The following is a 24,227-nucleotide window of genomic DNA, read 5'->3' as shown; positions in this document are numbered from 1 at the left end:
TGCACGTTAGTGGGATATGGTAAAAACATAGTTTCATGAGTGTCACACCCCCACCACCTTGTACACAGAGAGAGAGAGAGAGAGAGAGAGAGAGAGAGAGAGATGGGATTCGGAGCAGATGCAAGGGAAAATCGTGTGAAGAAGAAAGTGGAGGAAGGTAAGCTCTCGATTCTCATCTTTTGTCTGCTGTATATACACTACATAGGTAGAGCAGATTAGTATCTAATCATTGACATGAAAAAAAGAACAAAAAAAAAAAGAAGAAAAAGAAACACGGCGTTTTTGACTCTGTGGGAGCGGACTAGCCCTTCGTAGCAAGATGAAAGCCAAAGCGTTGGGCGAGTGCCGTGAGTTCGCCTCTGTGTATGCCGAATGCGCCACTGGAAGAACCCTCTCAGTCGTCTGGAGATGCAGGGATCAGTTCAAAGCCTACAACGACTGCCTCAAACAGTAGTGAGTAAACTTTCTTACCTTTATCTTGGCTTCCTTCAGCCCTGTACACAGGGAAAGATGCTTGCAGGCTGTCTTTATATCAAAGGAAGATATAGAAGATCAAAGCTTCAAGTTAAAGAATCTTCAAAGATGCATAATAAGCTTTGCCTTCACGTATTTCTGAAATGTGCATGCCATTTTACATGATAACATCTTTCGGGGTGCCTTAGAGCTATGAACAATGGAGGTACTGGTTTGCAGTTTTTCTTTTGTGCTGTTGTTGATAGTAAGTGAAATAGCCTAAACTTTCCTTTTTGGGCCTTGTCTAGAGCTGAATAAGTTCACCAACAATTCTGTGATTAAGAAGCAACAATTTTGGCCTAGTTCTCCATCATGTCGAGAAGGGACGCCAAGAGAAATTGATAATGAGATTTCTTTCTTGCTTGGTGTTTTTGGTTGAGTTTAGCGGATCCAATCAGTAAACAACCATTGTCAACGGTCTCCATGACGATGGGAAGCTATAAGACTTCTTTCTTGCTTGTTGTATTTGGTTGAGTTTAAGAGAATCAAACAGTAAACAACCATTTTCAAGGGTCTCAATGATGATGAATGAAACTAGGAGTGGTGGGCCTAGTTGGGATCCATGCTTGAAGGGATGGATGAGGAATCTTAACACAATACTGCGAGTGAAGAGGTAGAATGCTTACACATATGCAAGGGTTTTCTCTTGAAGAGCTGTCCAATTGGGGTTTTGACCAACCAAGCCTGCGAATTCTATAACGCGACACGATGTAGCGCATTTTGTACTCTAAGGCCAAGTGTAGTATACAAACAACCTTGTAAGGGATGTCCAAAACAAAAAAATATACAACAAAGCGGAAAGTCTATTACATGGCCTAAATAAATAACCAATTGGGACATCTCATTTACACCAGACCATATGTGGTTGATAGTGAAAGAAGGTGGCAAAACCTAAGGTCTTGAGAAAAGCATGTCTCCTCCTCCTCATAGTCTCCAAAGCTGCCTTGTATCCTTCCCCATTTGCCATGGCAAGTATGGATTGCCTTTGTCTAGATCTCGGAGAGAGTCTTTGTACTGGATGTATCTAGTAGGTCTGAAGTATGGTTGCATCTTGTAGTCTATATACACTAATTGATGATGCTCATTATTAAATCCTTTCTATGATAATGTCTCAAGTCCACACTATCCCAATGCTTGTCCAGGGAATGAAGACATATTGCAGTAATTTCTCAACTGAGAGCAAAAATCAGCACTAGTACAAAGCTTTGGCTTGCAATTAGGTGCTTCGGGCCCATCAAATCAAGGGATTGAGTGGTATTCGAGCAATGGAACCATGAAACCAGCCTTCCTTCTTGGAAAGGGTAGTAATTCCTTGATTAAGCACTTAATTACAGCAATCGGCAAATGAACATAACTTAAAATGCACAAAATTTCTTAATAATCTCGGACATTGGACACCCTGTTCTTTAGCTTGATTGCTAATGGAATGAATATAAGTTGAGATTTACAATCTCATCGCTGTAGCAACAATCAACAATCAATTTGGGCCAATTGCTCCTTGATTTTTCACTTGGGACTTGCACAAATGGAACCTCCAACTAGGCAAATGGTGCCCTAAATTCCAATGAATGGGCTAGCACCTGAATTGTTTGATAATTACACAAATTTCAGGTGCTGAATTCAGTATACAATGCCTTCACCAATTGGCATGGGTCCTGAGATGACTGTCAAATCCTAATTTTTGCTGAAATTTAGGGTTTACAGCAAAGATCTTTGTACTTTCCACCAAATTTGATTGAGATCTGCTCAAAATGACTGAGGAGATCTCTTGAGAATGGGTTGGAGAAGGTGAGAGAAAGCCAAGATGAGAGAGAAATCGGATTTTCTTCACAAAAAAACCCTAAATTCTTCCAGTTGCCTCCTCCAACCTGCATTTAATGTAGTCACCTATTGCCAGATATCTCCAAAATGCTGTTACTTGATTAGCAATGTTGTTGCCAACCCTAGAAGGTGACTTCTTGCTGTCTCCTGCTTGCTGAGGCCCCTAAAAGATTGTCTTCTACAACAAATTGCTGTTCTCTGATCAGAAAATGAACCACAGCTCTCTCTCTCTCTCTCTCTCTCTCTCTTCTCCAAGTTGTAAACTAAAACTGAATGGCTGAGACCTAGTCCCCAAAAACGTTTTCTCAGTTTGCATGGGTATTTTTGCCAAGTGGAAGCCTTCTAAATCCGTTTTTCAGCATTATCAAGCCATTTAATTAATTTATAGAATCAAACAATCCTAAAAATTAATTTCAGCCCTTCTAACCTTGCCCAAAATTAAATGTGCCCATCCATAATTAAATTGTCTAGGCCATTTGCAACCCGGAGTAGTCTCCATCCTCTGTTGATTCTTAGATTGTCATTAATTAATTGATTAATGCTAGTCCCTAGTGTTACCACCGACACTTATTGGCCAAACCACTGCTCGTGTTCAATTTGACACCAAACTGACTAACAGAACCTAGTCGGCATAACTTATCACAACTTTTTCCTTTGATACCCACTGTATCCTTGGGGTCCTTGGCTTGTTACCATGAAATAATTGCCATGTGCATCACGTGCTAAACAACCTTGCACATTTGATTAATAGCTTAATTAAATGCTATCAACAAGATTAAAGCATCTCAAAATTTCACGTTCTCATGACATGTTTTCTTCCACTTGAAGGATTGGTTGATCTTTGAGAAGAACCGATCAGGTAAAAAATTGAAGATATTATGATTGGATAAGGGAGGAGAATTTGTTTCTAATGAGCTTACTAGGTTTTGTGTAGATTGTGGTATCCACCAAGAGTTTGTAAACACAAACACACCTCAAGAGAATGGGATATTGGAGCGGAAGAACTAAAGTGTGATTGAGATGGCTCATACCATGATGGAGCATACATAGACACCTCAATGTCTTTGGGCCGAGGTTGTGGCTACTACAGTCCACATTCTTAATTGATCCCCCCTTTCGGCTGTTGTTGGTATAATACCCTATGAGGTGTATTTTGGGTCTAAGCATGATGTTTCTTATTTCAGGGTTTTTGGGTGCGACACCTATATCCACATCTTGAAGACATAGCTTGATAAATTTGAAGTGGCTTCTCGAAGACAAGTGTTGTTAGAGATTGACATTCCTTGAATAGGCAGTCACATTCATGAGCAGTTTTCTACAATTGTAGTAGGCAAGACATGTGGCAGTTTGGCCGTACAGGTGACATCAGCAGGCAGAAGTCAGTGCAGAGGCCACGTGGCACAACAGGTGCAATCAGTTAGATTTTGGATAGTCGATTGCATTTAATGTAGCTGACTTGCATCATTTTTGGCATTTCTTTTGGGCTATTTATTTTGCCAGCCTCCACACACTTTCAATCATTCTGATCATAGGTTTCCAAATTGCTGATTGTGGAGATTGCCTTGGGGTTCATAGATTGTGAGATCTTTGAGGTGGAGATATACATAGACATACACTCTGTGCCCATGTACATGTTTGCTTCCTCATACAACATTTATCATTGCAGATTTTTTGTGTTCCATTGTTTTTTCTCTCTCTTTTTTCTTTCTCTGTTCACTCTCTGTCTTGGCCATACACTTCTACACTGCTTTACTCTGACATGATATCAGAGCATTGAAGGACTGGACCTACCTAAAGAGGAGATTTCAGCGCGACACAAGGCTGCGTTTTCAGCATTAAAGGGCGAGTAGGAGGGTTGTGCACTAGAACAAGGTTGAGGCGAGTGTGAGCGTGCGAGAAAGGAGTAGAGTTGCTGAAGCTGCTGCTGGTTTTTACTATTTGAGAAGAAAGAAGGCTGCATTTTGGGCCTTCAAGTGCAGATTTTACCTTTTCATTGCCTCTGATGGGTGGAGAAGATGCAGGACGAGTAGAGAATAGCCTTAGCAGACTGCATTTACACAGTCGGAGGGGGCTGCTTTTGTGTTTTGTGTAGGCATTTTAGGTGAATATGTCTTTGCGGCCGAGACAAAGTTTCAGGCGATCATGGACCGGAACGTGCCCATGTTATCAGCTCTTTCATCAAATCAAAAGCTCAATGGCGAGAACTACCGTATCTAGCGGGTTATGGTGCTTGCCATTTTGGAGTCGTATGATTTGGGGGAGCTTGTTACAGAGTCTATCCATCGTCCTTTCGTAAGACGAGTCCAAACTCTCTACAAGTGATAAGTTGGAGTTAGCAAAGGCTTAGGCACATTGGGACAAATTAAATGTTCACATCTGCTCGTTTTTTTTTTCTCATGTACTACAGCTATGATCTCCCATGTAGAGGGTTTGCTAGGAGATATGGTTGGAGCTTGATCAGATGTATAATCGTATGACCGTTGTGAAATGAGATTCTTTGGAAGTGCAAATGAGGACCAAGAGTGTCAACAAGTCATCTTCTATGCGGGAGCATATCAACAAGCTGAGGCAGCTTCAAATGCAAGTGCAAAACGCAGGGAAGGTGGTCACTTTTGAAGGCATGGTGATAATTCTTCTTTCCCAGTTACCACCTCGTTTTAGTGTTTATTCTGCCTTAATTGCCTCAAGGAGGTTGGCGACTCTTCGTTGGGAGGAGTTGGTTGTTGAGCGTGAGTACCATGGTGTACGTGACAGGAATGAGGAGGGATAGAGTTGAGAGCTGAGAGTTAAGAGTGAGGGAATCGAATGTGAGTGTACCAGTGTTGCTTGCTAGATAAAGAATAAAAATATATTTATATGTCAGGGTAAAAGTAAAGGGTGTGTTCACACCCATAAGTTTATACACATGGGATTAATGGGAGTTTACACCCAAAGGGGCTTTACACTCAACAACCTACCACTTAAAGGCCCGAAGTGGTACCTTTAAACTATCCAACTTCCACTAATCAAATGCAATGCTCATGCTAAGCCTTTGCAAGGCTCTTAGTGAGAACATCTGCAGGGTTATCTTGGGTTTTGATCTTAGTCAGTGTGACAAGGCCATCATCCAAGACCTATCGAATGAAGTGATACTGAACATCTATGTGTTTGGTACGTGCATGAAACATGACATTCTTAGCTAGACATATTGCACTGTGGCTATCACAACGAAGCACTGGAGTATGCGAAGAAAGACTAAAATCCTTGACCAAACGGCCAAGCCAAATAGCTTCCTTAGAAGCTTCTGTGGTTGAAATATATTCAGCCTCTATAGTACTTAGTGCTACAATTTTCTACAACCTTGAACACCAAGAAATAGCCCCACTAGTCAAAGTAAAGACATACCCATTGGTAGATTTTCTAGTGTCAAGATCTCCTGCCATGTTTGAATCACATAATCCCTACAACTCTACTGTACCCTTTCCATAGCATATACACTTATCTTGTGTACCTTTTAAGTATCTAAAGATACATTTCACTACTTCCCAATGTGGTTTGCCAAGGTTAGACATGAAGCTACTAACAACTCCCATTGCATGAGCAATGTCTGGATGAGTTGTAACCATGGTATACATAAAAAAACCACAAGTTGATGCATAAGGTATGCCGTTCATAGCAGCAACAATTGCATCATCTTTTGGGCAATTAGCTTTACTAAGCTTTGTATATGGTAGTAAAGGCACACCAAAAGGCTTAGCATCAGCAATATTAAATCTGTCAAGTACTTTGCTAATGTACTTGTCTTGTGAGAGAAACAAGTGCTGCCCTCTCTCTCTTTTAATGTGCATGCCCAAAATGTGTGTAGTTGCTCCCAAATCTTTCATTGAGAAGGCTGAACTCAGCTACCTTTTAAGAGATGTAAAGTACTCTTATGCTTTCGTGCAATCAGCATGTCATCCACATATAAAACCAGCACAATAAGGTTTCCATCATCATCCTTTTTATTAGTGTATAAGCAATGATTTGCATGACTTCGTTTGAATCTATGGTTGAGCATAAAAGTATCAAACTTTTTATACCACTGTCTAAGGACTTGTTTCAGTCCATATAAGCTGCGTTTCAGCTTACAAACTAAATGCTCTTTTCATGAAATAGCAAATTCTTCGGGTTGTTTCATGTACAACTCTTCATCCAGGTCACCATGAAGAAAAGCAGTCTTCACATCCATCTGATCCAACTCTAAATCCAAGGATGCAGTGAGAGCAAACAAAACATAAAGCATAGTCATCTTTACCATCGGTGAAAAAACCTCCTGGAAGTCTATGCCTTTCTTTTGTGTATAGCCCTTAGCAACTAGACATGCCTTGTATTTGGGCTTCCCATCAATACATTTCACCTTATAAACCCATTTATTAGGAATAGCTTTCCTATCCTTGGGCAAAGGTACAAGCTCCCATGTGTTATTCTCATAGAGAGACTTCATCTCTTCCTGCATAGCAAGCTCCCACTTTCTCTTGTTTTCACATGACTGTGCCTCTCTAAATGTCAAAGGCTTACCTTCATCATTCAATAAAGTGCAATCCAAAGATGGCTGAAACCTCTGTGGTTGCCTTCTGACACATATAAACCTTCTTACCCAATGATCTGTATTGATAGGCAATGAGCCTATATCCTCAGGTATGTGCACACCATCACCTGGTTGTTGATTTTCAGCATTCTCTTGTTGCTATAACCTGTTTTCAGCATGTTCTTCTTGCTGTCCTATTCCATTGTGTGCATCAAATTGCTGTCCATTATCTTCTAGCTGTAGCACATTAGGTTGCTGCTCATTTTCAGCATCAAAAGGGAGAAAATCTTCAGCTAATGGTTGCTGAATGGCTGGCTGTTCATGTTGAAATTTGACCTTCTTTTTGTCAAGGTCACCATGTGTAGCATTTTTCAACAACTTTTTCTAATTAAATACTACGTCTCAACTGCGTACTATCTTCCTATTTTGAGGAAGGCAAACTCTATATCACATCTCTCCCTCATCTTCATATCCCATCAAGATGCCCTTGATGGATTTCATGTCTAGTTTAGTCCTTTGATTTATAGGAATATGCACAAAAACATCACAACCAAAGACACGCAAATGGTCATATGAAGCAAGTTTGCCAGACTAAACTTCTTAAAGAATGCCATTTTCCAATGCACAATTGGGAGAGTGATTGCACACATGAATTGCAGTTTTAAGAGCCTCTCCCGAGAATTGTTGTGGGAGATTAGATGTGGACTGTGTGCATCTGACTCTCTCAGAAAGTGTGCGATTATATCTTTTAGCCATCCCATTCGATGCAAGATTGTAAGGAGCTGTCAACTCCCTCTTAATGCCATGCATCTCATAAATATTTTTGAATTCATTAGAAACATACTCATCCCCATTATCCGTTCTTATAGCTTTTAACTTAAGTCCTTTCTGTGTGGTAACAAAAGCATGAAACCTTTTAAAGGCATCCAACACTTCCTTTTTACTCTTTAATACATATACCCGTGACTTTCTACTACAATCATCAATAAAAGTGACAAAATACCGTGCATCCCCATGTGAATTAACAGGGATAGTGCACACATTAGAATGTACTAAGTCAAGAGCATTGGACTTCTTAATGACACCAAAGTAAAAAGGAGACTTCACATGTTTTCCATATATGCAATCATCACAAAAGTTTAACAATCAGCATGGAGCCCTTGTGGACTTTCCAAGATCCACCACCAAAGGTAGTAAATACCCTCATGCATCAAGCTGCCCAACTGATAGTAGACTTTTCTTTATACCAAGTACATATGTGACATCTTGCAAAATTAGCTCTTGACCATTTTCAAGGGCCAAGTGAATGGTACCTACACCCTCAATTTCACATGCATAATTGTTGTATAAGTAAACCTTGCCTAGGCAACCTGCATTTTATTCAAAAAATGACTCCAAAGAGGGAGTAATATGAAAAGAGGCACTGCTGTCCACTATCCATGATTGAGACAGCCCATCATGAGCTAAAAGTAAGGCATCAATTCCCTCCTTTTTAGTGATGTGCATATCACTTGCTGTTGCCATAACATCTACATCATTACATGAGGCTGCAACAAGTATCTCTCCAATGTCAGAGAGCTCTTCAATGACCACACTAGATGCAACATTTGCCTTTGCTACTTCTTTTGAGGGAGAGCTATCATCATCTTTCTTGTCATCCTTCTTTTTCTTTCCTTCTGTTTCTTTCTTTCTTGCTCTTTCTTGTAGTAGCAACAATCGGGCTTTTTATGCCCTTTACGTCCACATTGATAGCAAGTAACATCTTGCTGTTTGCCCTTGCTTTTACTCCTGCTTTTGCCTTTATTTCTTGCATTACTCCTCTTTTTTGACCTGCCTCTAAGATGATAGATTGAACCACTGGTTTCTCCACTAGACTTTCTTCTAATCTCCTCATTGAGAATAGAGCCCCTAACACCTTTGAAGGTTAAACTAAGGTTATTGGTCAATAAAACAACTAGAGTCTCCCAGTTGTTAGGCAAATTCATCAACAAGAAAATAGGCTTCAATTTATCATTGAAGGGCTGCAAACTAGAGTCCTTTAACTGGCTTGAAATCCTTGTGAAAGCACTCAAACGCTCCGATGTTGGCTTAGACTATCCAACTCCATGTTTACAAGCTTGCGCATGAGATGCACTTTTTATTGGAGTTGTATTTTGATAAGTGTCCATCAACTTTTTCCACATGGCATAAGTTGTATCAAGACACTTAATGTTTGTAAGTACATCATTAGATACAACCATTTTAATGTATGCAATGGCCGCCTTGTTGAGTCTAGCCCAATCCTCATCTGTCATAGCTATAGGCTTGACTTCCAAAAGAACATCATCACATCCTTGAGAAACAAAATGCCTTGCATCCTGTCCTTTCACAAGTCAAAACCAGTGCCATCAAATCTCGTGATTTCAAGAAGGGATTTAGTGTCGCTGCTGCTTGAAATATTTGTAGTCATTTTTCAGCAATCCACCCAAAGATCGATAGTGCAATTTATGACAGCAAACAATGAGCTGAATATTCAGCTAATATCAGCCCAAATTTTCAGTCAATAAGAGCAAGGTTCAGTCCAAGTCCATGTACAACAATAGAACGGATGACTTTCAGCAGTATAACTGAAATTTCAGTATATAATCCAAGCATACATCAGTGCCAGGTGACTCCCACTTCAGCAATATCACCAAAAGTCCATTTGCAACAATCCCAGATCTGCAAGTGATCACTAAGACTACTGCAACATGACTATTTAGGAATACATCAACTCAATGGGAGCTGCCCAATATGTGTACTGCATACATATGTGACTAAGTCAACTTTTGATACACAAGAAACACCAAGATTCTTTGCAATTTCTTCAAAGTCTCACAAGTGAGAGATAAATCTCACTGCTTACAATACCAAGATTGCTTCAACAATGTTCCCAATGTACATTTCAGACATCAATTTTGCCAAAATTCTTAAATTTCAAGAAAAGCCCCAAAATTTCATTTGCCCCATCTGCGGCATATGACCTGTATTGGCTGTTTTCTCGACTGCTACCTGGTCATCGTCTTGATTGCTGCCTGTCGACTGCTGCTAGTCTCACGACTTGGTACACTCTTGGGAAGCGCAAACGCTAATAACTTGAGCTTTGATACCGATTTGTTGAGCGTGAGTGCTATGGTGTGTGTGACAAGAATGAGCAAGGATAGAGTTGAGAGCTAAGAGTTGAGTGAGGGAATTGAATGTGAGTGTACTAGTGTTGCTCGGTACACAAAATAAAAATGTATTAATATATTAGGGTATGAGTAAAGGGTGTGTCCACACTTGTAAGTTTATACACACAGAATTGATAGGAGTTTACACCCAAAGGGGCTTTACACTCAACATTGGTTTCTATGGTCTTGGATCAAGAGGAGTAGTTGAAAGGGACCAATGCTTCTAAGTCAGAGGCATTGATAGATTAGTCCTCTCAGAAGAAGGGGAAGGACCAAAACGAGGAGAACAAATCAAAGAATGACAAGGAAAAGGAGTCCACTTGTTACATCTGTGGCAAAATAGTTCACTGGAAGAAGGATTGCCCTAACAAGGAGGAGAATGAGAAATCTTCAAAGAATTTCAGAGTGGCTACTCTCTCATTAGCTACTTTCCTCCACTTGGAGGTGATTGAGGTATCGAACTTGAAGGCCTGTGATGCTGTGTTGACGGCCCCATACACTTGGGAGTGGATTGTTGACAATGGTGCCTCCCGGCACATGACTCCTACAACAGGTGTTGCTCATTTGCGGCCTTCTCATGGCTAGATTCTCATTGGTGATAGTTCCTCTATCCTTGTTCAAGGACAAGATAATACACATCTCATTCCAGATGGGCAAGGTGGTGCCCATACATCTGAGATGCTTTATGTGCCGGCCTTGGGATACCATTTGCTTTCGGTACGCAAGATTTATACCCTTGGCCTCTTGGTCGATTTTGATGTGGATTTCTTTTGGATTCTTGATCATGGATCGAGACAGGTCCTTGCTTCAGGTTATGAGGAGAATGGAGTCTACAAGTTGTAGTCTTATTTTGCCTTAACTTCTCTTTTTCTTACCTCTCAAACATAATTCGAGCTTTGGCATGCTCGGTTTGGCTACCTCAACTATGATTACCTATGGAAGGTTCTAAGGGACAGCTTGTTTTAGGTCTGCCGGATGTTGTGGTGAGCCAACGACCATGTGTATCCTTCATTCGTGGAAAGCAAACTTGTGATGCTATTCCTAGTGAGGCTTCAAGGCAGTCTTTAGCACCCTTGGAGCTTGTTTCTATTGATCTTTGTGGACCGATGAGAACGGAGTTCCTTAAAGGGAGCTTGTATTTCATGGTAATTATGGATGATTATAGCAGGATGACATGGGCTTATTTCTTGAAGCTGAAGTTAGAGGCTTTCTCCAACTTCATGGATTGGTTGCTCTTTGAGGAGAACGGATTGGGCTGGAAATTGAAGAACTTATGATTAGATGATGACAGAGAATTTGTTTCTAATGAGCTTCCTTGGTTTTGTGCAGATCATGGTATCGACCAGGAGTTTGCCAACACAAACACCCCTCAAGAGAATGGCATATTGGAGCAAAAGAATCTTAGTGTGATCGAGATGGCTTGTACCATGACGGAGCATTGACAGACACCTCAATGTCTATGGGCTGAGGTTGTGGCTTTTGCAATTCACGTTCTTAATCGATTCCCTACTTTTGTTGTTGTTGGTATGACCCCTTATGAGAGAGGAAATTCTAAAACAAGTAAATGAACTATTGGAAAAAGGGTTAGTTTAACCTAGCTCTTCTCCATACTGCTCTCCAGTCTTACCTGTTCAAAAGAAAGACGATTCTTTCTGTATATGCATAGACTACAGATCTTTGAACAAGATCACAATCAAGAATCATTTTCCGATTCCAAGGATAGATGATATCTTGGATAAGTTACAAGGAGCTAGTATCTTCAGTCGCATTGATCTCAAGAGTGGCTATCACCAGATATGGATAGCACTTGAAGATGCTCATAAGACAACTTTTCGTACAATGTTTGGACTATACGAGCTCTTAGTAATGCTATTTGGTTTGACTAATGCATATTCTACATTCAATCGAATGATGGAGAGAATTTTCAGACCTCACTCAAAGTTCACAGGTGTTTTCTTTGATGACATTCTTATATTTTCACGGTCTGAAGAAAAGCATAGGAAACATCTATCTATTGTTTTTCAAGAGCTTCTTAAACATAGACTACAGGTCAATGCTAAGAAGAGTGAATTTCATCACTTGGGCCATATTGTTTCTTGCAATTTGGTGAGAATGAATCCTGAGAAGATTCGAGCCATTGTTGAATGGCCTACACCTACTTCTATACATGAAGTTAGAAGTTTCTTGGGCCTATGTTCATACTACAGGAGGTTCATATGAGGTTTTGCGTATGTTGCATCTCCTCTACATGACCTTACTAAGAAGCGAATGCCTTTTCATTGGGGATTAAGGCAACTACAAGCCTTTGAAAGCATTAAGTTTCTTGTGACTCAAGAACCAGTTCTCATAGTTCCGGATCTTCAAAAACCTTTTGAAGTTCACTGCGATGCTTCTGGGGATTGCATTGGAGTGTGCTTAACCAAGAGTATCATGCAGTAGCATTTGAGAGCCGACACCTCAAGGATCATGAGCTACATGCTCTAGTATATGAGAAAGAGCCTATGGCGGTGGTACATGCTCTTCAAGTATGGAAACACTATTTACTTGGTGCAGATTTTGTTATTAAAATAGATCACCAAAGTCTAAGATATTTCTTTACTCAGAAGAAGCTCTTAGAGAAACAGATGCGTTGGGGCAAATTTCTTATCTATATTTCACTTTCAAATCCTTCACACATCTGGAACTAAGAATGTGGTAGCAGATACTCTATCATGGCAATCTCGAGTGAATGCAATCACAACTGCTTACCATAATGAGTTCATGGATTTACCCAAAATATATGCAACTGATTTCGACTTCTCAACCATATGGGATCAGCTTAACTCAAGTCAGTCGATTACACCTTACTCGATTCGAGATGGTTATTTGTATCATCATCAAGCAATTTGTGTAGCATTACCATTGCAACACAAGGTAATGGATGAAGCACATGCATCTCCATATGCCGGACATAGGGGTATTCTGTCCACTACTCAAGCATTGGAAAGATATTTCTTTTGGTCCACTCTTAGAGCTGACATTGAAAGATATGTCCGCAAGTGCAAGAAATGCCAAAAAGTAAAGTATGACAGGCATAAATCACCTAGTCTACTGAAACCATTACCTATTTTCAATGAGCCTTGGGAAAGTATAGCCATGGACTTTATCATGGAGCTTCCTCGCACACAAGTAGGCAACGATGCAATCTGGACTATCATTGATAGATTTAGTAAGCAAGTACACTTTATACCTGTGCAAAAGATAATCAAAGCTGATCATATGGCTAAGCTATTCATTGCTCATATTTTCAAGCATCATGGCATGCCTAAGTCTATTATAAGTGGTTGAGATTCCCGCATGACCAGCCTCTTTTGGCAAGCTCTCTTCGAGAACCTCGGGACTCAGTTAAAGTTTTCATCCTCTTATCATCCTTAAACGGATGGGCAGAGTGAAAGTGTTAATTCTACTGTTTTGGACCTTTTGAAATCCTATGTCTTTGATAATCAAAGAGAATGGAAAAAGTATTTGCATTTAGTGGAGTTTGCATACAATAACACGGTGCACTCTAGTACTGGTAAGGCACCCTTTGAGATCATCTATAGTAAGCCTCATTTACTACCCATTTTTCTTACGAAGGATAAGATCTTTGCAGTAGATGAGTTTGTTAGAGACATTGATACAGCTTTCACTCAAGTAAAAGCTGCTATCCAAAGGACACAACGTGAAGCTGATAAGTGTCGTCATAAGTTAGATCTCAAGTTGGGACAGTATGTTCTTTTTAAGTTTGAGAAGGCTCGCTTAAAGAAGGAGAAAGGTCAAAAGGGTAAAGTGGTTAAGTTTTCTAATCGCTATTATGGCCCTTTCAAGATCACATATAAGATAAACGACGTGACTTTTTGTTTGGATCTGCCAAGTCATTGGAACATTCATAATGTTTTCCATATAAGTTTGCTACGTCCCTATATTGGAGAACTGCCAATGGAACCAATCAAGGAAGATTTACTTGACATAGAAGAAACAGAAGAGTTCCTTGGCCTGAAAGAATTTTACACCATTAGGACAATACTCTTAAGGTCAGGTAAGGTATTACGGAAGTTTTTGGTTAAGTTTAAGAATTATCCCTCATTTGACCCTCAGTTTATGATTGAGAGAGAACTACAATACTTTCCAGATCTTCTTAAGGACTATGTATCCCCTCTATAGTTGAGGTCAACTGTTTGGAAGCCAGAGGGATGTTACTAAATTGATTGCTTGTTACGCATTCTCTATTTAGTAAATTTATGTCAATAAATTAATGACTCACTTTTCTCTAGCATGGCCATGAGACCATTTAGAGACTAGTATTCCTAGTATATCACTTAATGGGGTGATTAGAGCACTGTGACGGGGATATTTGGTACAGGCAGTACAAGTTATGAAGGGAGAATGAAGTGACTGCCAAGTGTAAGAGTGTATATAAGAACCGAGGAGTTACACATAAATGAAGATGGATTGAGTTCTAAGAAGAGGAAGTGTATTAGCATTGTGTATATGTATTTATGTGTGTATCTGGGGACGCCTGGGAACATTTACTTGTGTGTAATGAGCATTGCATTCATTTGGGGTCATCCTCTCCCTTACAAGTCAAGGTTTAAGGTCTTCTCTCTTAATGAATTAAGGGGAGAGGTAATTCTTTCACTAAGAAAAACGAGAGGTAATTCTCTCACTAAGAAAGACGAGAGACATGATCCTCTGGAAGTGAGGAGAGAAGTGATTTTCTCTTTCTAAGGTTTAAGATGACACAAGATTTTGTTGAGACCCAAGGCAATCTAATGAACTCTTCTTATCTATGGCTCAAGGTGGCTGCATGGACCATAAGTTAAGAATAGAGTTTAAAAAGTTGCTTTTTTTAAAATAGACATGGTGAATCCATTTTTAAAATATCTTGCGATAGAAAGCCGATCTCTAAAAATGGTGCGCGTGGGTTATCAGAAACGATGAGATCTACAACTTTTGTGTTGGATGCTTTTTCATCCGAGCAATGCACAAAGAGATATTCCAAAACTGGTGTTGCAGAGTAGGTCCTGGAATAGCCACATCTTGCATGGAGATCAACCTTTTCAATCTTGGCACTTAAGTCTCTCTCCAAGAAGAGAAGCTCTTGGAGCCTATAAAAGGGAGGCTCTCCTTGGGTGTGGAGGAGGGGAAGGAAGTATCACTTTGCATACATACAAGAGGAGGAGAGAAGGCGGTTTGAGTCTCACAAAGTGCTATGGAAGCTCTGCTGAAATCAAGCACCAAGAAGAGAGCCCTACACATATTGTGTAGGAGAGAAGAAGAGAAATCAAGAAGATCAAAGGAGCCAACTTCCGATTTGTGCAAGTGCTTGCCGGTTGTATACCCTGCAAAGTGTAGGAGAGAAGGAGAGACTTAAGAAGGATCAAAAGGTGCCAACTTCCAAGTTATGCAAGTGTTAGCCGGTTGTATACCATGCAAGGAACTGTGATCTTGTTCCCAAGATCTAAAAGTTAAGAACTGGTTTATGTGTAATGGAGGAGCTTGCTCCTTGTTAATAATATAACTCCATAAGGGGGGGGAATTGGCCCATCTTCCAGTCCCCAGTGTGTTGTCAATCTCTCTATCTCTCTCTCTTTCTCTCTACATCTTTCCTTTCTCTCATCTGTTCTCTCTCTGCCCCAACATAATATTCACCATATGTCTTTTAAGTATATAAGAAGGTCGACTGTGTGTCTCGGATCTTATAACAATTGCTTGCAGATGGGTTCTATTATTCTTTAGTGCAATAATGAGAGTTGCCTTGCCTTGGCGAGGAATCGTGTGTTTCATGCTCGGACGAAGCATATCGAGATTCAATACCATTTCATTCGGGAGAAGCTTCTGGATGGGACTATTGATATGGTCTATTGCAAGACAAAGGACAATCTTGCACACTTGTTTACGAAGGCACTTCCTCATGCGTTACTTCGACAGCACTTCAGATCCCTTAGCCTTCTGCCTTGTCCAGGATTTGAGAGGGGGTGTTAGAGATTGACATTCCTTGGACAGGCAGTTGCATTTGTGAGCAGTTTTCTGCAATTGCACAACAGGTAGGACATGTGGCAGTCTAGTTGTACAAGTGATGTCAGCAGGCGGCAGTCAAAGTGCAAGTGCCATGTGGCACAGCAGGTGCAGTCATTCTACTGACCTGCATTATTTTTGGCATTTCTTTTGGGCTATTTATTCTACCCAGCCTTTGTACACTTTTAGTCATTTTGATTACAAGTTTTCGGATTGTTGATCGTGGAGACTGCCTTGGGGTTCACAGATTGTGAGATCTTCAAGGTGGATACATACGTAGACATACACTCTATGCCTATGTATATATCTGCTTCCTTATACAGCATTCTTTATTGCAAATTTTCTATGTTCCACTGTCTCTTTCTCTCTCTTTTTTTTCTCTCTATGTTCACTCTCTGTCTTGGTCATATGCTTCCACATTGCTTCACTTTGACAGGCATTTGTGGGCTATAGCTCGCAGTCCCAGGGTTACCGATTGTATGATCCCTTTAAGCGGGATGTTTATACGAGTCAAGATGCTTAATTCTTGGAGGTTTCAACCTCAGAGGTGGGTGAGGAGCACCCCGTGCTTGGAGATTGAGGAGATAGTTGGATGCGAGCGACTATACCTTTGGAGCCCACACCTTGTGGAGATGCCTCATCGTTAGGTGAGGATACTACTTTCCCATCGGCTTCCCCAATTGAGCCACCGCCGGTGGATGTTCGAGAGACTTTAGTAGATGGTGCATGGTGAGGAGAGATCTAGCCTCCTCTTCATTGAGCACGAGACACACTCTGCGATTCAGGGATTTAGGGAGTCCCTAAGGAATGTTAGCCACAAGATGGTCTGTGATAGTCTTAGAGGAACTAGGTATATGGTGCCAAGCTTGTTTGTACTACTATGGTTTGATGACCCATGCCATACAAGATAGGGAGCCCACGTCCATGAAGGAGACTTTGTAGTCAGAGCATTGAAAGAAGGCTATGGAGCAAGAGTTGGATGCTATTGAGTGGAATGGCTCTTGGGACCTTGTGCCTTGGCCAGCTCATAGGAAGGTGATTAGTGTCAAATGGGTCTTGAAGACCAAATATCACAATGATGGAACTCTAGATAAGCACAAGGCGTGGCTCATATGCTATCGAACTTGTTTGTACTAACGACTGTTTGATGACTCATGCCATACAAGATAGAGAGCCCGTGTCCCTGAAGGAGGCTTTGTAGTCACAACATTGAAAGAAGGCTATGGAGCAAGAGTTGGATACTATTGAGTGGAATGGCACTTGGGACCTTGTGCCTTGGCTCGCTCATAGGAAGGTGATTGGTGTCAAATGGGTCTTCAAGACCAAATAGCACAATGATGGAAATCTAGGTAAGCACAATGTGTAGCTCATTGCAAAGGGCATTGCACAGTTGCCTGGGTGGATTTCCATGACACTTTTGCACCTATAGCTCAGATGGCTACCATTAGAGCCGTTCCTGCCTTAGCTAGCCATAGGAGATGGCCGATTTATCAGCTTGATGTGAAGTCTGCCTTCCTAGATGGTGATTTAAAGAAGGAGATCTATATTGAGCAGCCTCTTAGTTTTTCCTCATTAGATGGACAGGTATACAAGTTGAGGAAGGCCCTTTACAGTCTTAAACAAGCTCCATGTGCTTGGAATGGGAAGATAGACCTGTTCCTCTGAGGGAAGTTGGGGTATTGATGTTTCTCTTTTGATTCCTAGTTATATGTCCACACCTCAATTGGAGGGCACATATTGTTTGTGCTTCATGTGGATGATTTTATTTTGATAGGTGACTATGCCAAGAAGGTCAAGGAGACTAAGCTGGCACTACAGGAGGTGTTCGAGAAGACGGATATGGGCCTTTTTTATTTCTTTTTAGGCCATGAGATTTACTAGATTTTGAGGGGGATTTTCATCTCCCAACAACTGTATGTGCAATAGCTTTTGGCCATCTTTGAGATGGAGGGATGTAAGGCCATTTCTACTTCTATGGATTTAAATTGGAAGGCTGTGGCCAATGTAGATTCTCTAGAGGTAGATGCTACCCGCTACAGACAGTTGGCTGGGTCCTTGATTTGCCTTCTTAACATTGGGGCTGATTTGTGCTTTCCTGTAGGTCTGTTGGCTGGGTTCATGAGTGAACCCAAGATGGTGCATTGGTAGGTTGCTTAGAGGATTTTGATCTTTTATCTCATAGGTGTAGATTGTTGAGATCTTGTGCTTATAGGTTGGAGTGATTCCGATTGGGTTGGGGATGTGGATCACATGAGGTATATGAGAGGATATTGTTTTACCTTGGGCGTTGGTGCTATTTCATGGAGTAGCAAGAAGCAGCCCACAATTGCCCTATCTTCAATTGAGGCAAGTGCAGGGCAATGTTATCTACCACATGCAAGATGGTATGGCTTCAACGGTTATTGGCAGAGCTTGGGTGCCCTTAGATATGTCTTACTCCCCTTCGTTGCAACAATGAGAGCTGCCCTCAGATAGGTCCTACTTGCCTTTGTTGTGACAATCGCATCCAAGTGGAGGAAGGCAGCTGATCAGTGAGCAACCATCGCCCTTGAATCCTTTGAAGACTTCTCCTTCTTCTCCTTGTCCTTCTTTTCCTTGTTGGGGCAATCCTTCTTTCAATGACTTATCTTGCTACAAATGTGACAAGTCAAATCCTTCTCTTTGTCCTTCTTTGATTTGTACTCCTCCTTTTGGTTTTTCTTCTTCTTCTTCGAGGATCGATCGATCAATGTCTTTGATTTAGAAGCATTCTATCCTTTCAATTGCTCCTCCTGGTCCAAAACCATAGGAACCTACTCTTCCCAACAAAGAGTCTCAGTCTATTCTAAAGCAATCAAGGTGGAGGAAAATGCACTGAATCGGGGTAGTAACTAAGAGAGGAGAGTTATTGCCACGTCCTCCGAGGTAATTGCCTTGTGTTTTGGACCTGTATTTGCAAATGCCGAATCTTATTGACGTGCTTCTGTATAGAAAAAGACTTGTTTGGACTCAGAGTCCTAATCTGAACCTCCAGAGACACCTGCTTCATCATGGTTATCTGATTGTACATGTGATTAAGCTCCAACCATATGTCTCGAGCCACTTTCAAGTGCTCGATGTGAGCAATGATGGCTGGAATGCAAGAGAGAAAGAGGAAAGAATTGATGCGGGCATTCAGTTTGTCCCAATATGCTTGTACCTTCATTAACTTGGCTTTCTCATCTAAAGAAAGCTTGGAAGCACCACGAGTTGTAGGATAGTGTATAGCGTGGGTCATAGCCTTTGCCATATGTCTCCAGCCATTGTCAAGTGCTCGATGTGAGCAATGATGGCTGGAATGCAGGAGAGAAAGAGGAAATAATAGATGCGGGCATTCAATTTGTCCCAATGCGCTTGTACCTTCATTAACTTGGCTTTCTCATCTGAAGAAAGCTTGGAAGCACCACGAGTTGTAGGATAGTGTATAGCCTGGGTCACAAGCTTTGCCAAATCATAAGGCTCAAAGATGGCAAGCATTATTTCGTTCCATATGTGGTAATTCTCCCCATCAATCTTTTGATTTGAAGGAAGAGTTGGCAACACGGGGACCTTACGGTCCATAATAGCCTAAAACTCCGTGTTAGTACATGGGCGTAGTGCATATGTATATGTATCTCCACCTCGATGATGTCAGCCTGCTGTACACCTGAGTCTCCTACAATCTGCATGATCTCAATCCCTGAAATCTGCGATCAGAAGTGTATAAAAGTGTGTGTGATGGGCTGGAATATATAGCCCATAAATCAGCATCAGGTCGGCCCATAAATGATGGCTGTACCGACTGTTCCAGCACATGCGAATTTGCTTGGTGCTGCCTCGTGGCACTCCTGCCATAAATGTGGTGGCTGTAAACACTGCCTCGTGGCACAACCAGCTTGATCACGACGCACAACTTTGACGAAACTGCTCTCGAATGCTTGTCTGATAGGAAATGCATGTAGACAACTCATCTCTCATGAATGCCTGTCTAGGAGATGACCAAATCCCTAACACACCATACCCATCTCAAATCGATTGCATATCACCTTTGCCTTTGATAGGAATAAAAGAGCTATCACCTATAAGAATTTGCCCATGCGTTGGATGCATATGAGAAATTTCATTTGAAGTAGGAGTCATGTAGCGGGAAGTGCCACTATCCACAATCCACTCACAAGACGGGGGGGCCAACATCATTGCATCAGTGGCCGTCGGAGGAGCATCCTTAATCACCTCCAAATGGAGGAAGCTAGCTGATGAAGGGGAGTCCATGTCATGTAGCGGGAAGTGCCACTATCCACAATCCACTCACGAGACTGGGGGGCCAACATTGCTACATTAGTGGTCATTAGAGGAGCATCCTCAATCACCTTCAAATGGAGGAAGGCGGTCGATGAAGGAGAGTCCTTCATAGTTTTCTCCTTCTTGGTGTCTTTCTTATCCTTGTCAAGGCAATTCTTCTTCCAATGACTTGTCTTACCACAAATGTGACTAGTGGACTCCTTGGCTTTATCTTGCTTGGTCTTCTCGGCCTCCTTCTCGTTGTTGTTGTGCTTCCCCTTTTGTTCGGAAGATTGTCCTTTCAATGCCTTTGACTGGGAGCATTTTGATCTTTGAGTTGTTCCTCTTGGTCCATGATCATTAGAACCAACTCCTCCCACTTAGGCTTATTTGTTCGTCCTAAGGCAATCAGGACAGAATAGAAAGTACTAAATTGGGGTTGTAAACTGCGGAAGAAGAGTTATTGCCATGTCCTTTGAGGTAATCACCTTTCATGTGTTTCGGACTTGTTTGCAATTGCTGAAGCTTATTGATATGCGTCTGCGTGGAAGCGGACTTGGATAGGTTCAACATTTGTATTTGTATCTCTAGAGTCACCTGCTTCATAATAATCATCCTATTGTATAATTGGTTTAATTCTAGCCATTTCTCCTGAGCAACTATTAAATGCTTGATTTGAGCTATTATGGTAGGTGTGTAAGAGAGAAAGAGAAAGGAGTAGATGTGGGCATTTAGTTTCTCCCAATGTGCTTGTATCTTCATCAACTCAGCTTTCTTGTCAGTAGAAAGCTTGGAGGCATTACGAGTTGTAGGACGGTCTATAGCCTTGGGCACGAGCTTCGCCAAATCATAGGACTCTAGGATGGGAAGTATCATTACCTACCAAATGTGGTAATTCTCCCTATCATTGGATGGGTTCAACATCCGTATCTGTATCTCCAGAGACACTTGCTTCATAACAATCATCCTATTGTATAATTGGTCTAATTCTAGCCATTTCTCCTGAGCAACTATCAAATGTTCGATTTGACCTATTTTGGTAGGAGTGTAAGAGAGAAAGAGAAAGAAGTGAATGTGGGCATTTAGTTTATCCCAATGTGCTTGTATCTTCATCAACTCAGCTTTCTCACTAGTAGAAAGCTTGGAGGCATCATGAGTTGTAGGATGGTCTATAGCCTTGGGCATGAGCTCCGCCAAGTCATAGGACTCTAGGATGGCAAGTATCATTGCCTACCAAATGTGGTAGTTCTCCCTATCAAGCTTTTGATCAGAAGGAAGAAATAGGGACCTCATAGTCCATAATAGCTTGAAACTCCACGACAATCTTAGAAGACATTGTCACTTGAATAACGTTTAGCCTAAAGTGCTGTGCACTAATGTGGGTCTGCCATGTGGCCAGTTGTCTAGCTTGCCTGTTGCTTGATAAAGCTAGAAATGGCCTGTAGACTGCATCGACCTGTTTGACTTGATAAATAGGAAATGCATAATTGTGCTTGAGAGTGCTATCTGTACAACAATAACCTGCCAATGCCTGTCTGAGGGACGAATAAATCTTTGACAATGTGCACTGCACATTTGCACATTTGATGAACACTTAATCAAATGCTAAGCAAAGCATTGAAATTTCACATGGATGTGAAACCGATCACAATCAAAAAGCTGGTTGCCCTCATCTTGGCAGTGTGAAAGCAATCTTGGGCCCTAAAAAAGAAATGCAATGATCTAGATAACTAGATCAGCTAGTGTGAACATACTAAAATTGATTGAAAAAGAACGCACTGTAATGCATGCTCTAGAAAGAGCTGTCTCCTTTCTCAAAACACATGAAATGGCAGATATATAGAATACCAATGCTCCTAATATCCCTGTTTGACTTAGATTGAGGCTCATAGGTAGGAGATAATTGTGCATGACGCAAATGATTGCCAACAACATCTATGCCTTATCCCTATCAGCTGTGGGGGACCTAGTTGTGGCTTTCCACAACATCTTTAAGTTTGGTAGATTCAAATCTTGGAGTTGGTTTGCCTTTTAGGTTCATGATCAGATGTTTAACAAAGAGCGATCTTTGCTCCTAGTTTGATCTCACATGAGGGGACACTTGCATGGTTAGGCTAAAGGCGGGGAATCCATGGTCATGACATGCTTTTTGGGAGTTGGTTTGTGATAGGCATTGGGATTCAATAATAATTACTTTCTATGGCTAGGGTTTGTTATGATCGACTTTGACATCAGTGTCTTTCCTAGGCACCTTGGTGGTGGCTTGATCACCCTTTGCTTGGGTATCCATGGTCTTATTTGGTTGTCATTATTGTATGTACTATGATGAGTCCTTTCTCATTGTACATTTTATTGTGCTGATCACCTATGATTTGAGAGAGGGTGTTAGTGGTGTACATACCTTGGGTGGTAGAGCCTATAGTGTGAGTGCATTTCATTTCTGAGTTTTGGCCTATTTGGGTCGGGCCGATTGGTATTTCTGGCGCCTCCTGATGTTAGCCAATTGTTGTAATTGATGTATTTATTTTTTCCTATGTATAGGCACTCTCTCCCACTGCTGACACATACTCATCCATTCAACATGCCCACTTCCTGGTGTAGAGAGGGAGACTACAGTACTCTGCTGGGAGCTGCTTGCCCATTGCTTGTGCCAATGTACTAATTGCGGGAGTAGGAGCTACCATCAGGTTGGCGTTAGCTAGAGGAGGGCCATGGACAGGCTAATGGCAGCCTTTGGAGCAGGTGGTGATGGCTGGTAGCAAGGGCAATGCCTCTAGGTGTGGGCAGACTGATGATGGATGATAATGGCAACAACTCTTGATGCAAAAAAGGGAAACTATTGATGCCAAAAGGGTAGGCAAAGGGATGGAGAGCAATGTGCACATTGAGCCCCTTTTATGAAGCATGTTGGAGCTGGAAGAAGTTTTGTGTGTTGTACGACTATCAATGCCAGAAAAATATAATAAATTAAGAGCGAGTTTTGGTAGCTCAACAACTTAAGGTTAATACTACCAAGAAACCTCATTTTGATAAAAGCTCCAACAGGAAACTGCACTCTAGCAACATCTCCAGCATGAAACCTAAATTTGGCGCTTTCCCCATAAAAGAACCCCAGACAGAACCTTGAAGAATTAGGTCATACAGACCAGATGATTCCATAAGAGGAAGTATGAGTATCTCATTTGAAGAGCGGGCTCCAAAGAAAGCTGCAGAATTGGCAGACTAGATCCACGCAGACCTTGTTCTATGAGAATTGCTTACTAGAGATTTGAAAAAACAGAAATCTTGTACAATGAGTCTGTCACATTAGTCCAACATGTAATGCAAATGGATAGAAAATATTGATGTGCGGTATATTTTTAGCAGCTCTTTGCAACTCTCCTGATTTGCTGCTTGCTAACAGTTTGTACTTTTTTGAACTGCTGGCTGATACGGGACAGAATGTGATTAAGTGCAGTTTCAAATTACATTTTGAGCTGCTTAAAATTTTTTCCCAGTGTGTCACTCACTTGAATCAATTGGTCATCTTGCAGTACAACTGATGAAATTTTGGAGGAATACAAGAGAAACTATGAACTGGAACAAGAGGCAAAGAAAAATCATTAACTCAACAATGAAGCTCAGGGTATCATTTGAGATGTCTCCCAAGTTTATTTGCATTTACATTTTTATGTAGGAGCTTGCCTTTTCATCTATAGGCTGCCTTTATTCTTTGGGTCTCAGATGTTATTATGCCCAAATGAGCACATGGAACTTTTGCCTCCTGTCAGTAGACAGGCTTTATTGCCAATTACGTCATAAAGCACACGTTTTACGATGGGGACCGTTAAGGCCTTGCATAGCAA

The 24,227-nt window shown here is 41.2% G+C and overlaps 1 protein-coding gene across 1 annotated transcript; it reads left to right on the top strand.

Moving 5' to 3' along the window:
- Window positions 1–24,227, top strand: LOC148014815 (Cytochrome c oxidase biogenesis protein Cmc1-like protein). Its single transcript, XM_087665409.1, has 3 exons — window positions 1–157; window positions 306–453; window positions 23,916–24,227. The coding sequence occupies exons 1-3, from the start codon at window positions 103–105 to the stop codon at window positions 23,986–23,988; spliced, it is 276 nt and encodes a 91-aa protein (XP_087521535.1). The 5' UTR covers window positions 1–102; the 3' UTR covers window positions 23,989–24,227.

Source organism: Lygodium microphyllum, chromosome 24, assembly GCF_053477565.2.
Source record: "Lygodium microphyllum isolate KBCC chromosome 24, Lygodium_microphyllum_v1.1.10, whole genome shotgun sequence".
NCBI lineage: Eukaryota > Viridiplantae > Streptophyta > Polypodiopsida > Schizaeales > Lygodiaceae > Lygodium > Lygodium microphyllum.
This window is presented reverse-complemented; position numbering and strand designations above follow the sequence as displayed.

Coding starts and splice junctions, on each gene's coding strand:
- LOC148014815 (XM_087665409.1), top strand. CDS start 103: ATGGGATTCGGAGCAGATGCAAGGGAAAATCGTGTGAAGAAGAAAGTG. Junction 158..305: donor GAAGAAGAAAGTGGAGGAAG/GTAAGCTCTCGA, acceptor GGAGCGGACTAG/CCCTTCGTAGCAAGATGAAA. Junction 454..23,915: donor AACGACTGCCTCAAACAGTA/GTGAGTAAACTT, acceptor GTCATCTTGCAG/TACAACTGATGAAATTTTGG.